Consider the following 14,072-nt stretch of genomic DNA (forward strand, 5'->3'; position numbering starts at 1 on the left):
GGCCTTGGCCACCTGGGCACACTGGAGGCTCATGTCCAGCCGGCCGTTAACCAGACCCCCCAGCCCTTTCCTCTGGGCAGTTCCCAGCCCCCTGCCCCCGCCCGGGGGGCTGCAGCCCCAGCACAGAAGGAAGGGGCGACAGGTGCCACATGAAGCCTGGGACCACTGACCGGCCCCGCAGGACAACAGCGTGCCTGAACCCGCTCCAGCGTGGGGGGAAGGGGCTTCTGATGACAGACAGCTCTCCAACCCCGCAGGAAACCCGCCACTGCTGGCCATGGAAGGGCACCCCAGCGGCGCCTCTGAGAGCCCCCCAGCACCCACTGGGGGGCTCCAGCTCACCCTGCGCCAACCCTCGGTGGGTGCCCGAGGAGATGCTGGCCAGTGGGCACAGGGATGGGCTGCGGTGGCTCTTGGCCACATGAGCAGCTAGGTGACACGGTTGTACTGGCCCCTTTGGGCTGGACAAACCTGTGACCCGCGGAGGAGAGCGGAGTGGGGGGGTGCTGGCGGCTGCAGAGCACGCAGGACCACAGTGTGTGTAGGCACGGCAGCTCGTTGGGGAGCCACGCATGGGTGGCGGGGAGGTGTAAGGTCCTGCAGTAAGTGCTGCTCCCACAGCACCGGCACCGGCCTTGGGAGAACAACAGGATTTAAAACAGACCTCACTGCAGGGGCCAGGTTAAAATCACTTGTTTGGTTTTGCAACATTTTTCTGCTTTCCAAAACACTCTAAAAAATAAATAATGAAGGCTTGATATTACTTTTGAGCCCCATCTTTAATGTAGCTGTTTTTTTCCTCCTGGAAATTTTCTATTTTAAAGACACTACTTCAAAAAATGCCCCCATGGGGAAACACCACTCAGGTGATTACCACTTCCGCAGCTCTCACACCCGACGGTTTTGTCCGGTTGGGTTTATAAATTCTGAGGGCACTTAACACAAACTTCAAACTTCAGGGGGGGCAGGGGGGAAGGAGATACAAAAGGAGGGGTGTGGAATAAATATTACCTGCCTCCAGCTGCAGGCGCCGGAACCATCAGAGGTAGGAAGCAGAGGTACTAGCCTTGTCACAGCCATCCCTTTCTAATAAGGGAAAAGGAGAACAAAGACTGCAACAAAATAAGTACGTGAGTAAATAAAACCCAGGGCCACTGCCAATTTGCATGGGGGTATCACACAGGAGGGCACAGGTGGGCTTAAAGGCATCAGTAACAGCACAGGGACTAAAGTCAGTAGCATGAAGCACAAGGGGGGAGGCACACAGGAGCGAAAAATCAAGACTTTCTTAGCTGTGAACAGGAGCATCTTCATAAGCAGCACCCAAGACAACAGAGTCAGGATCACCAGCACCTCATGTAACCACTGCAAGGAGCTGCTGGGCACTGGGGGAGGCGGGCGCTGGCAGGGGTGTCGGGCAGCTGGAGCAAGCGATGCCCTTCTGCTGCTGCACGAGGTGCCAACCAGCCCTTTCACCTGTGCAAGAGACCACGCACATTCGCAGCCAAGAGAGCCGAATTTGAAGCGGGTAGGAGCATGCTGGCCGGAGGGCTGACCAGCTGCAGAGAACTGAACGCATGTGGGGCCGGTTGGGGTCGTTAAGCAACCTGCAGTCCATACTCCAGGGAAATAAACTCCAGGGAGGAAGAATAGCTTCAGCTGGAGCCGCGCTGGCACGAGGGAATACAAACTGGCTGTGAATTCATTTCAGCTGGAAATTAGAAAAACTTTCTAATCACTGCAGCAGTCGGGTTCTGGGGCAGCCTGCCAAGGGGACTAGTGGGGACAATAAAATCAACCAGTTTTTGGGTGGCACTTGAGAAGCTTTTGCAAGGAATTATGAGATGGTACCAGTAAGAGATCACACTCACCCCAGGAGCATCCTCCTCCTCACTTCTGCTCCCGCCAAGCACATCATCCATCTTCCTGCATCCCGAAGCCAGTGCTAAATGCTTCTCAGGCAGATGCAGGGAAACCTGCAGGAGACAGGGAAAAAGCCTCCCCAGAAACACCTTCTCTTGAGCCAGAGGGGCTGAGACTTCACTTGTGCCTCAAAGCAGGAGGGTGCAGAGTTGCTTTTAATAAATGCACAAGTGCTACAGTGATTCTGGATGTTCTTGTTACCCACAAAAGCGTCACGGCTCTTGAGGCTGTCTGACATTTCAGTATCTATAGAATTCATCACAACAACAAGTATAATTGCATATTGCACAAAGATTTTTTGCAGAGGAGCTCCTTTCCCTGGCAGCGGCAGAGCCTGGCCACCAGCAGAGGTGGCAGACAAAAAACCAGCCCAGTTCCACATTGCACCGGCAGGGATGTTCCCGGGAAACTGCAGCAGCCCCAAAGAGAAACAACCAAAAGGTGGGTGGCTGAGGAACCAGTGGAGAAAGCAGGTGGTTTTTTCTGGGTATTGCAGCTAAGCGGTGACTAGTACCAGGCAAAAAGATGAGGAAAGAGGAGCCCTGCAGGTGGAAACACAGGCAGACACTGGTGGAGAGGCTGGCAAAGAGGGAAAGGGGCCGCAGATCAAAACTGAGCAGCTGCTCTGGGGCATAAAAAGGAGACAAAAAGGATATCAGAGATCCAAGAGATGCATTTGCAGCTGCTAACATGGCCAGTGGGATTCCTCCAACTCCTCTGCCTTGCTCTGGCTGTAGTCCTGCAGAGCCAGGCCCTCAGCCCAGCGGCTGGTCCGGCCGTGGCAGGAGGCAGGCACAGCCCTCAGGGCTGCCGCTGGCAGGGAGCCCTTTCGAGGCGGCGGCAGAGCGGGACACCCCCTGGCCTGCGCCAGTTCACCCAGCACACCAGCCCGACAGGCACCCACCTTCCACACAAAGCCTTCAGAGAGGAGCTGACCCACGGGCACGCTGGTGCAGAGGCAAAGCATCCCCACATGACGCTCTGGGGGACCATGCTGCCGTGTGAACGTCCTGTAGACCTGCAAACACAAGCCAGCCGGCCTCACCGTGACCTCTGCAGCATCCCCATGGGATGAGCATCACCTGCTCCTCAGCTGGCACCAGGGCCCCACAGGAGGACAGAGGCAGCAGGCCAGGGTGGCCCAGTTTGACAGCTACTTTAATACCCACCAGCCCATTTGTTCATCAAAAACCAATCAACTCCCCACCCCCCATCATGTCTCATTTGGGGAACAGAGGTGAGGGCGGCCTCAGCAACCCCACTAAACAAAACGCTGTCTCCCTTTGCGGGGTCGTTAAGCACCAGGACCAGCCCCACATCCCAAGGTCCCGCGGCACAAAGCACTGGAGGCTGGGGAGAACCTCGGGCAGGTCCCACGGGGTGCTCGTTACGCCTCTTCCCACTCACTGGGCACAGAAGGGCACCGCTGCTGGTGGTGGGCTGCTGGCAGCGCGGTGTCCGACACCCTGCCACCTTTGGGAAGGGGAGCAGCAAGCTCCCAAGAAAAAATTGTGCCCCCAGTAATGCAGTAAGAAGAATTACCATCATTAACGCCAATTCCTAATAAGAATCCATGGTTACCTCTTGGCACACAGTGGCTGGAGGCAGCTGGCAAAAGTCAGATATTGGTGGCAGAGCCATTCAGGTCCCATCCTGCCTCCTCCCTTTTCTGAATCCAGACATGAAAGCCTTCGTATAATACCCAGAGAGGGGATTGCAACGAATCATTGCACAAGAGCTGTTACACTTCCCGCGCTAGGGCTGGCAGATCTCCTGCTCCTAAAGCTGGGACTAACGCCTCTCCACATCCTCTCTCTTACAATCCCCTAAACCTCACTCCCTTGCCAGGGCTTAGGGTGTCGCATGTCCAGGAACTTCTGTCCTGCTCCACTCAGGGTCTGTTTTCTCAGTCTTTTCTTTGGGAGAAAAATGGGGTTCAAACACAAAGACATTTAAAATTAAAATGAAAACTTACAATAATAATGTTCAGTACTTATCTCACTTTTGCCACCTTCAAAGCGATTTACAAATGTTAACCAATTAATTAGCCTTCACATCCTCTCTGGCTGAAATTCTGAGTCACGGCTGAAGTGAGCAGGAAAATAAAAAGCGCCATTTTCAGGTGAAGGGCAAAGGGAAACTTACACTCCTGCCCTTTGTTTGCCAGCCAGAAAGGCAATTTGCAGCAATATTTCCATTCTGCACTGCACACCTCTCATTTATTTTTCAGTCATTTCAAAGGTCTGGAGTAATTTTGTACGCTGCCTTCTGCTTCCTTTTTCTTAATGGAGGTCTGCAAAGGTGTTCCCTTTGAAAAGGAAACAAAATGGAAGACTTTCAGGGCTGTGCAGATGCCTCAATCAAATACATTGAATCCCAAACTCTTCTGAAACCCACACCACCACCAGCCTTGAGAGGGGCACGTAGGGAAACGGGCGGGGGGAGCCAGGGCTGCGGCTGCGCTTGGCAAGCGCCACTACTGGGGAGCGGAGCCGAGCCCCGGCGCGGGGACCAGCCCGGGGCCAGAGGGAAGTCACGGCACAAGGGCGCAGGCAGACAGGCACCAGCTGCGATTTAGCCATGAGGGGCCAAGCCTGGGGCTCCAGTACAGCCTTGGGTCAGCGTGGCGAGGCCCCCCCGGACCCCACACTGGTCCACGCTCCGGCTGCTGTTACCCGTGCGTGGGTGGTTGTGCTCACGAGGCTGATGGCAGCGTGCATAGGGAGCGCAGGCGATGCTCCTTGCCGAGTGCCGCGCACATGGGAGCGTGAGATGTGGCCAGCGCAGACTCCCGGTGCTGGCTCAGGGATGCTTCCAGTTCCGCTCCTGGGATCTGCACCCTGGATTTAAACTGTGGATTCAGGGTGTTTAAAAAGACCCTTCATACCTAATAACCACAGCACAGTTAAAGAGAGCAAAGCCCAAGAGGTTGGAGAGGAGACACTTGGGACAAGGAGCTGGTTTGGGCTGCTCAGCGAGACCCCTGCGGGGCACGGAGCTCCTCCTCCACTGCCGCTAACTTCAGCTCTCCCTGCAGGTGCCACCGCTCCAGCCCCGCTCCTGCTGGACCTCGGCCAGTCACTCGGGCACACACCTCGTACAGCTGCTCAGCTCCATCCCCAGCTCGTTCTTCTCGCTCCTTCGCATCACACACAGCGTCTCTTTCAAAGGATGTGGGGTGCCAATCGTTCAGCAGGTCCCACCTCCCCTGCTGGCACCTGGGTCCCGGGCTGCCCTCCCCAGGGAGCGGGAATCTGGTGCACATGGACGTTCTTGCTTCCCCCAGTCGCAAACGCAGTGAGCGGAGCACATCGACTTTCCTCACTGGGAGGAACAGAAGGTGGTGACATGATGCCGAGGAAGACTCAAGGCATGTCAAAGAAAAGCTGGAAGCGTTGTCTCAACCCCTCCCTGCAACTTATGGAAAACAGGACTCGTCAATTAGTCTCCTTAGTGCTGCGAATTAGTCGGAGCCCTCCGGGTGGGCTGGGACGACCCTGGTGCAGCTGCCCCACCACGCGCCCCTGCAGCCAGATTTGCATCTCTGGGCTTGTCCTGCCTCTCCTACTTGGCACTTCTGTGCCCGATGACCACAGCCAAGGGGCTTTACGCCTCAGGGCACAGAATGGGGGAAAGGTATGGGGCTGCCCCAGCTCTTGGAGACCCCAGCTGGTGACAGCAGCCCCCCAGGACAGCCAGCTGGTGTGCCCTGCCCTGTCACCTTACACACAGGGAAGGAAGCTGCTGGGAATTTTTATGCGTTCACAGGTCTGGGCAACAGGGCTCCCACTGAAAGGTAGTGCTGTGTTACCGCAGCCCAGAATCAGTGCAACAGCAATATTGCACAAACCAGCACTTTGTGGTGTTTGAGTACTGAGGTGGCATCACACATTGCTACCACCGTAACACGCACGCTCTCCCCTCCCTTCCCCACCCCTGAACGAGGCTTGCTCCCACCTACGCGCCTCAGCTCCAGCTCTCACCTGCCTGCACGAGGAGCTGACCCAGCAGAACACTCACTCAGGCCAGTGAATCGGAACAGCCTCCACACAGACAAAGAGCGCGGCTTTCCCTTGTTGGATTAGTTTTTCAGCGGTTTGCTCAGGCACAGAAACCCAGGCTCAGGGAATCCCATTTCAGCATTGGCACAGAGGGGCAGAACCGAGCCAGGGTAGGAGTCACAGCATCAACTTACATTTACATCAGCGGACACTGTCGCGTGTGGAACAGCAGTGCGACTCTTGCATCCCTCTGACTCTGCTTCAAGCCCATCTCAAGGATACATCCCCTGCAGCATCTGATGGGGTTTTTTTCTGGGCATCAAACAGGAGTCTATTTCATTAAAAGTTTGTTTTTTTTCTTTTTTTCAACCAGACTCATCTGCCAACTCTGCCTCATCACCCAAGAATGGCTTCAGCAGCACCTACACTACAAAAACTCACACAGACGGGCGTCAACTGTGTTACTTTCAACTCTGTCAGACAAGTCCCCACATCACATTCCATTTTGTCCAGAATCACTGGGCACGTAGTACTGACACACACCTCTTCCTCAGTCTCTGTGCCTTCCTCTGAGATTACCTGAAAAAAACCTCTTTTGAACGTTCCAGATGAAAATCAATCACACAAGAAACTCTTTAAATAAGATTTATGATTCATTCCTGCTTTGCGGACTCTTGTCCCCATAGAGCTACTGTGGCACTACCCTCTGGAAAGGAAAGTGAGTATTTTGAGGATATTCCACCCAGAAATGGGACAGAGGCTCTCAATATCAAGACTTATTTTGGAACATCCAGAATTTGTATATGAGAAAAAGAGACACCACCACAGGAGCACCAGTTTGTATAGATATGTCCATAGATCTGTATTTTTATTGTTTTATATATATTTATAATATATTTATATATTTTTAAAATAATCCCTTCAAAATCTACCCTCCCACCTAGCAAAACAAAGATTAAACAATCAAAGATGGCAGCTGCATCCTGGAGCAAAGTATCCCAGGGGTCACATAGAGCCAAAATGATTGCTGAGCACACTCTTCCCAAGGTTCTGTGACGCCCTGTGGGCGCAGAGGTGATGGACACAGTTTTATGGCTCTTTAAATTGACCTGTCAGAAAGACAGGGACAGAGAGAGAGAGAAAAACACACGGCCGTGGCGATGGGGGCTTGAATGGTAGGGGAAGCAGCAACACATACAGCTGTAAGCTTAAGAGTGTGAAATGCTGGGAAGGAAAGGAGGGAGACACTGTCTGGAAAGTTAGTAAGAAAGGTAGGAAAGAGAAGAAACATGCAGGAGAATTAGTTGGCAAGATGGATCTCAGAGAAGAGCTCAGAAGCATCACGCTTGGGACCCTTGCTACCCCTCCATCCCCTAAATCTCCTTCTCTCACCCTCCCAGATGTGAAGGGAGATCCAACTAGTTTGATTTAGACCAAATCTTCGCGCTGCCCCGGAGCCTGTAGAGAGAGGTGAAGGGGAAGAAAAAAAAAAAAAAAACAAAAAGGAAGAAAAAATTAGAGTGGAAACTCAAGCTGATCTCCAACTTTCTTTTTCTAAATTCACACAAGGAAGAGCAGCTGTTCTTTGCTAGAGAACAGAAGGAAGGCTTATGAACTCTGCTTCAGATCAAGGGCCACAAAGATTTCCCCTCAACACAGCAGGAAAAAAGCTCAGGCGGGGCTGCATCTCTGACCAACCCTTGTGCAGGGTCAGCAACCTCACCGCTCCGAAACAGAGAGCTCCCCTCAGTGCACCTCCTGCACACACCCACAGCACGGCTCTGTCCGTTTGCCCCCATTCCTCACCCCTTGGCTTTGGAAGTTTTCTTGCTCGCCTGGCGCTGGTTGGTGCCAGGGGCCGGCTCCCTGAGCTCTGTTAGGTGCTGTTCTGGGTCTTGGGATGTGGCTGCTGCAGCGGCTGCTGTCGTCACTTTTATTGTCTTCTTCAGGTTTGCCACCTGCAACAGCGGAAAAGCAAGAAGCAAGGAATTTCCCGAGGTTTTTAGCTTGGTTTGGTTGGATTTTTAAGTTTGTTTCATTGCTTCGTTGGTTTTTTTTAAAGCAAGCCTTGGAGTTAAGAGCTGCAAGCTCAGGTCAAACAAGAGAGCCAACAGCTGTCCAGACTCCGGCACTACAGAGCAGCATTAAGCTGATTTAGGGCTCTTCTGCAGGCACAACCCCCTGCGGGGTCTGGCCTAGGAAAAAGGTAATGCCTCACTCGAGCAAAGACCGTACCAACTGTGGGGTACTGTTTCTAGTCGCTTTAAAGTAAGGGGCACTGGCTGCTTCCTCTCGGCCCACTCACCTCGCTCTCTATCTGCTGCTTAAGTGCAAGCTGTTGCTCTTTATGTTGGTTGGCCCGGCTAACCTGTTCTTCAATGCCTGACAAGACAACCTCGCAGCCGTGGCACCTGGAGAGAAGACACAGAACTGAAGGCCAGGTAATTTACAGAGCACAGAATGAAATGTGAACGATGACAGATTTCAACTCTAGAGGCCAGGAGGACCAGAAGGCGACAGCTACACAAGGCAGGAAAGACACAGGAGCAGTTCAATGTAATAACGCAGCAATGTTATTACCTGGGAGAGGGACAAATACAGTGACATTAGGTTAGGAACTACAGATATATGCTCAGGAAGCCTCCAGCCAGCAGCCAGGACTGTGCAAAGGTTGCTGCAGTCTCATCCCTGCTCCAGCAACAAACAGGAGAATTTGGAAAACTATTTTTGGAAAATTACTTTCCGTTGGAGTATGGGAAAGGGGATCAAGAAAGCCACCTCACAACACTACCCCCAGCGACACACAGAGGATCTGGGGAAGCCACCAGCCACTCCTGCAACCTTTTTTGGGTGTTAGTATCGGGGGCTTCCTCCTCACCACTCCTGCAATGTGCGGGTGATGGTGCTTAGCTCCTCCCTCCGGATGTCCCTCCCAATGCTGTAATCCACCTCCAGGCGCTGGTTCCGCTGATCCAAGCTCCCTCGCAGCACATCTGCGTACACCGCCTCAATCACGAGGTCCTCCAGTTGCCGAACGTTCTTCAGCTGTAACTGCTCCAGCAGCACGGAGTAGGGGATGCACTGTGGAAACAGGAGGGTAACTAGCATGAGGCAACCCCAGCGAAAGGAGTATGCCGGGGAGGAAAACAGGGGCACTACCTTGATCTTGGCAGCCAGAGTGACGACCGACAGGTGCCTCAATTTGTTCTTCTGAGCCTCTGTCAAGGGAGGGAGGTTTGCTGCTTCAGCTGTTGTCAGGGGAAAGAACAGGCTGTAAGAATTTATGCCTCATTTTCCATTTCCCAGCCCCGCACCGGTGCGCCTACACCATCCCTGTTCCTTAAAGCATCTGCACGCCAATCCCCAAGCGATGCTTATCTCGCCAAGCTATCCTCTGCTCAAATGTCCCTTTCAGAGCAGCCTCCCCCCCGGCCTCAACCCACCCTCGGGCTGTCTCCTGCCTCATTTCTGCAGCCCGGCCAGCCACAGCGGCCGTCCGCACCCGGCCCCTCGCCCGCCTGTGCCACGGGCTCTCGGCGCTGCCGCGGCTGGCACGGGGGCAGCCCGCCACCGCCCGCGGCCCCAGGCCCGGCCCGCAGCGGGGGCACCGGCGGGGCCGCGCCGTGCGGGGGGAAGGGCCCGGGCCCCGCCTCACCCAGGTAGTCCGCGTAGGTGCCGTAGGCGAAGATGGTCAGGAGGCGGAACACGGGGGAGAACTCGCTGTCGGCCAGCTGCGGGGACACAGCGTCAGGCCCCGCTGCCCTCCGCCAGGCCTCCCGGCCGGGGGGCGCCGCGGGGCCGGGCGGGCCGCGCTCACCTCCCGCACGGCGGGCATGTCCAGCAGCTCCCCGAACACGTAAATGCCCGGGGCCTCCAGCACCTGGTGGATGAGGCTGGCGAGGGCGGCGCCGCGGGCCGCCTTGGCCAGCAGCAGGAACTGCTCCTGGCTCTGCCCCGTCACCTTCCCCTCAGCCGCCATGGCGCTGCCGCCGTCCCCCGCGGGGCTCCGCGCCCCGCCGCGCCGCGCCGCCCCTCCCGTAGGCCCCGGCCTCGCCGCCGGCAGCCACCGGAGGCCGGCTCAGCCGCCTCCTCGCCCCGCCACGGCTCCTCTGTGGTACCGCCGGCATAGAACGGCCACTTCCGGGTGCCGCGCCACCCCGCCCTGCCGCCCTGCGCCCGCCTCCTACTGGGGGAGGCCGCCGCAAAGCCCGCCCCCGCCGCTTTCCCATTGGCCGGCCACAGAGCCGAGCTGCGGGTCGCTCCCGCCGCAAGTGCGCCCCCCGCCGGCTCGGAGGGGCGCCGCCTGCCGGAGCCGCGTCTGTCGGGCTCACCGGGCCGCCGCCCGGGCTGGCCCTGGCCCCTCCGGCCCCTCCCGGCCCCGGGGTCCGGCGGGCACAGGCCCACGCCGGGTGCCCGCTGCCGCCCCGCCCCGTGGGGCCCGAGGCGCGGCCCGGCCTGAGGCGGCAGGAGAGGCCCGGGCAGGGGGCCCGTCTGCCGAGGCGCGGCTGGGGGCGTCGCACCGCGCTCCCGCGGGGCCCTGACAGCGCCGCTGCCCACGGAGCCGCGGCCCTGGCATGGTGGAGCTCGGGGCCCGGGGCCTCAAGGGGCAGCAGGGCCCGTCCGGGCTGGGCCTGGGCCGTGCAGGGACTGGGCTGCGGGGGGGTTATATGGGGTGCGGGGGGCTGCCTGTGGTGCAGGGGCTGGGGTGCGTGTTGTTCCCGGGGGTGCAGGGGGTTCCCTGGGGTGCAGGGGGTTCCAGGGGTGCAGGGGGTTCCAGGGGTGCAGGTGTTCCCTGGAGTGCAGCCTCCACCTGGCCTGCGGTGGCCACAGGCACCAGCCAGCCATTATCTCTTGCTCTCCACCACACTTCATTCCCTGCCTGCTCGCGGCTTTCCTGTTCCTCGCCACCCATCGCCTGTCAAAACCTCCCCTGAGCCGCCCAGTTGTACCAAAATGTGTCCCAACAGGCTGCAGCTGGCGTAACGGCCACAGCACCACCTGAATGTACATGTATTTATGGGTCTTCCTGTACATTTTGGTGAAAATCTGCTCTTCATCACTACAATAAGTACATTAAAATAACTGATGAGGAAACAGATACACTGCTATATGCACAGTATTTTTCATATTTCAATGATAATATTCTATAAGTACCATGCCCGAATTAAAAGAGATGCATAGCCTACTGTGTGCGTGCCTACACATCACTCTCATCTTTGCTCTGCTTTCACACCATTAAGATCTCACTATTTGGGGCAGTGGTTTGGGGATATGTAAATGTAAAACATCTTATGTTGCAAAGCACTGTACTTATGTATTTAAACTGTGCATTTCTTAAATCCCTGCATGCACCCCCTCCTCTACTGCATCAATTTTTACCAAAAAAACGCTTTACTATCTGCTGAATCATTAACCATCACACTTGTCAAGAAATGCATCCCTGATGCAGGCAGGGTATGGCCATAAAAAGATAGTTTAAACACTCTACAAGGATAGAAATGTTTATGGTGTGCTTTAAGTATCTTTTCATGGGCAAATGAGTTAGTGTAATGCGATCAGGAGGCATCACTGAGGGCACGCTTCCCTGTGCTAGGTGAAAGAGCTGTTTTTGCAATGATTGGAATAAAAAGTGAGGGTCATTTTGGAAAAAAAAAACCCAACTCTTCATAGCTCTTCTTGTCTTGTGTAAATCGTGTGGTAGGCAGAGGTGAGCTGTGAGGGGGATGGGAAGGACAGCAGTCAGCAAACGCTAATTTCAGTGACCAGTATTAAGCTGTTTGGCCAAGAATTTCCAGTCTAGCACCAATGTCCTCATGGCTGGCTCCTTTAGAAATCAGCGATGATTTTCTGTGAAAGCAAAGGAGGCAACAAAATGGTGGGAGCCCAGTATGGTCTGTGCAGGCAACATGGTTTTAGCATATTAAAATCTTGGTGCTGCCAGGGCAAGTTTGTGCTCCGACACGTGATTGCCAGCAAGAGAACCTGTCTTCAGCTTGATCAGTTCAGCACATATTAAAGGCAGCTGATTGTGCTTTGATGGACTTCTGTAAGCGTAATATCTTGAACTCTTCATCTGGGTAAAGTCTAAGTTTGTTAAGGTTTTACTTGCCAGTATCAACGACCCTTCCCTCATCACTTGCTTTGACTCTAGTTCTTCTCACACAGCTGCTGGTGCTGAGTCATGGACAAGGCTCCTTTGGGGTACTGTACTGCTCCAAACACAATTTTAGAGCTAGAAAATACAACCTGTGGCTGCCTTGGGGAGTTAGATCATTGTGTTTCCCTGTGAGAAGTTGCTCCAAGCTCATTCAAATGGCCATATGTACCATCCTACCCCTTCTCGGGGTCCCTTCAGTCCCTGAGGCCCCTTCAGCGCTTGGTCTCTGCACTGAAGCTACTGACAGAAGGGAGTGGTGTGGCAAGCGATGGTCAGTGTGGAAAACTGAACTTCTAACATTGATGGTCGTGCCACGGGAATTAGGTGGGCATCACTCAGAAGTAATTCCAGACAGAAGGAGCAAAGCAGCTCAGTGCCTGGGCCAGGGAGGCAAAGAGGGGCCCTAGCAGGGGAAGGTACCCAGCCTTGTTCTGGCAGAGCATGGTTTTGTTTGTGTGCTCTGATGCCCCCTGAGCTTTGGGATGTCTCAGGTTCATTTGCCTCAAAAATCTGGAGCAGAACCAAGAGGCTTCTCTGGTCAGCTGCCGTTGGTATGTACCCATGTACCCGAACGCACCTGCTCAGGGCATCGCCAGCAGCTGTCCTGCCCCAGCTCCTCGGGAGCACGGTGGTAAGGAGCATCTACTGCACTCTGTCGGGCAAAATGTCACCGAGACACGTTTTACCCAACAGATGCATCTTCAGGACAGGCTGAAGATCATGGTGGCCCAGGGAAGCGGGGAAAGGTTATCAGCCTGTGTTCTCGAGCTGGCAACATCTGGGCTTCTCCATATATCAAGATTAAGGGAGAAGCAGGGCTTGTAAGGTTGGGTCAGAGCTGTGAAGGCAGGTTACAGGGAGGTATTAACACGAGGACTATCTCCTTCCTACTTTTCCCTCTCTGTTTCTGTATTTAAGTCTCATCCACATAGCCTTACACCTGCTCTATTCACTTACACCGCCGCCCAGTGCATTCAAATCAGGTTCAAACGTAACCCTGCTGATTTGTAGTGTTTTATTACTCTCTTCCCCACCCCCTCACCAGCTTCTTCCATCTTGGTTTTATCTCCCTATCGATCTGCTTCTCTCACACTCCCTGACATGCTTGCTGCCTTTCATTATTAGTCAGATAAAGCCAGGCAGCCCGAGCATCCCAGCTACGTGGTGCTCTCTGTCCTCCTCCTCTGCTCCGACTCCTGGGTCCCGCGCCCTGTGCTGGCTCCCCGCTGTTTGTCTGCTCCTTCTTCATCCCACATGGAGCTAAAACAAGGGCAAAGACCAGAAAGTCCTTTGAATGAATGGGATCCTGAGCTCTCCAAACGAGAAGATCGTCATCTTCCCAAAATAGGCAAACTCTCGTGAGAGCGCGTCGTGGGAACATCCCTGCAACCTAGCAAAGCCTTTGCCTCGTCCCTAGGTCAAGCTGCTGGCTGTTGAGATTAAATTCCAGGCTCCCAGAGTCATTAGCTCTCGTGCTTCCACTTCGTTCACAAAGCAAACGCCTATCTTTACGGTCACAGGGAAACTGTGAAATGTGATTTTCATGTAACCTAAAGAGTCTCAAGTAGGAGGCGAAGAGTGCAGGCAAAAGCAAGTCTTTACAACATTCCATAATATTAAGATAAATCTCATGACACGGGGAGGTTCTGCGTTGTTATTTCTGAATGTCTGCAATTTCTAATCCTTGCTGTAACCACCCCTCGCATCATCCTTCTCTTCTGATCTCACTCTGATCTTCCCAGAAAGAAACCTCCATGCTCTTTGCGCTGTAGATCCACCTTCTTCCCTATGCGCTCACTGTCCCACTTTAAAGCCCGTAGAGCCGTACTGGCTCATTCTAGGTTGTTTCTCTCTTCACCACCGCAGAATCCAAATAACTTGTCAAAACACTGATGATATTTTTTCCCCAGTCCTCTTCCAAACATAGCTAGGGTCACATCTTCTGAGACTATTTTTCATAACTGTGTGTAGCACAGACTCCGAGACAAAAA

General features: G+C 54.5%; 1 protein-coding gene across 5 annotated transcripts; it reads right to left on the reverse strand.

The window, feature by feature from the left end:
* Positions 1–6,369: 6,369 nt before the first annotated feature.
* COPS7A (COP9 signalosome subunit 7A) lies at positions 6,370–10,065 on the reverse strand. Of its 5 annotated transcripts, XM_055712745.1 has the most exons (8): positions 9,742–10,063; positions 9,580–9,655; positions 9,084–9,172; positions 8,803–9,005; positions 8,230–8,335; positions 7,731–7,882; positions 7,317–7,382; positions 6,762–6,984 (listed from the first exon to the last, which is right to left on the reverse strand). In XM_055712745.1, exons 1-7 carry the CDS (start codon positions 9,901–9,903, stop codon positions 7,343–7,345), a joined length of 828 nt encoding a protein of 275 aa, XP_055568720.1. In that variant the 5' UTR covers positions 9,904–10,063; the 3' UTR covers positions 6,762–6,984; positions 7,317–7,342. The 5 variants fall into 5 exon arrangements, with proteins under 5 accessions (XP_055568714.1, XP_055568720.1, XP_055568713.1 ...); XM_055712739.1 differs by lacking the exon at positions 6,762–6,984 and adding an exon at positions 6,370–6,503 and having other exon boundaries at positions 8,803–9,172; positions 9,742–10,065; XM_055712738.1 differs by having other exon boundaries at positions 8,803–9,172; positions 9,742–10,065.
* Between the last annotated feature and the right edge of the window lie 4,007 nt (positions 10,066–14,072).

The sequence above is a fragment of the Falco cherrug genome, chromosome 5 (assembly GCF_023634085.1).
Source record: "Falco cherrug isolate bFalChe1 chromosome 5, bFalChe1.pri, whole genome shotgun sequence".
Classification (NCBI taxonomy): domain Eukaryota; kingdom Metazoa; phylum Chordata; class Aves; order Falconiformes; family Falconidae; genus Falco; species Falco cherrug.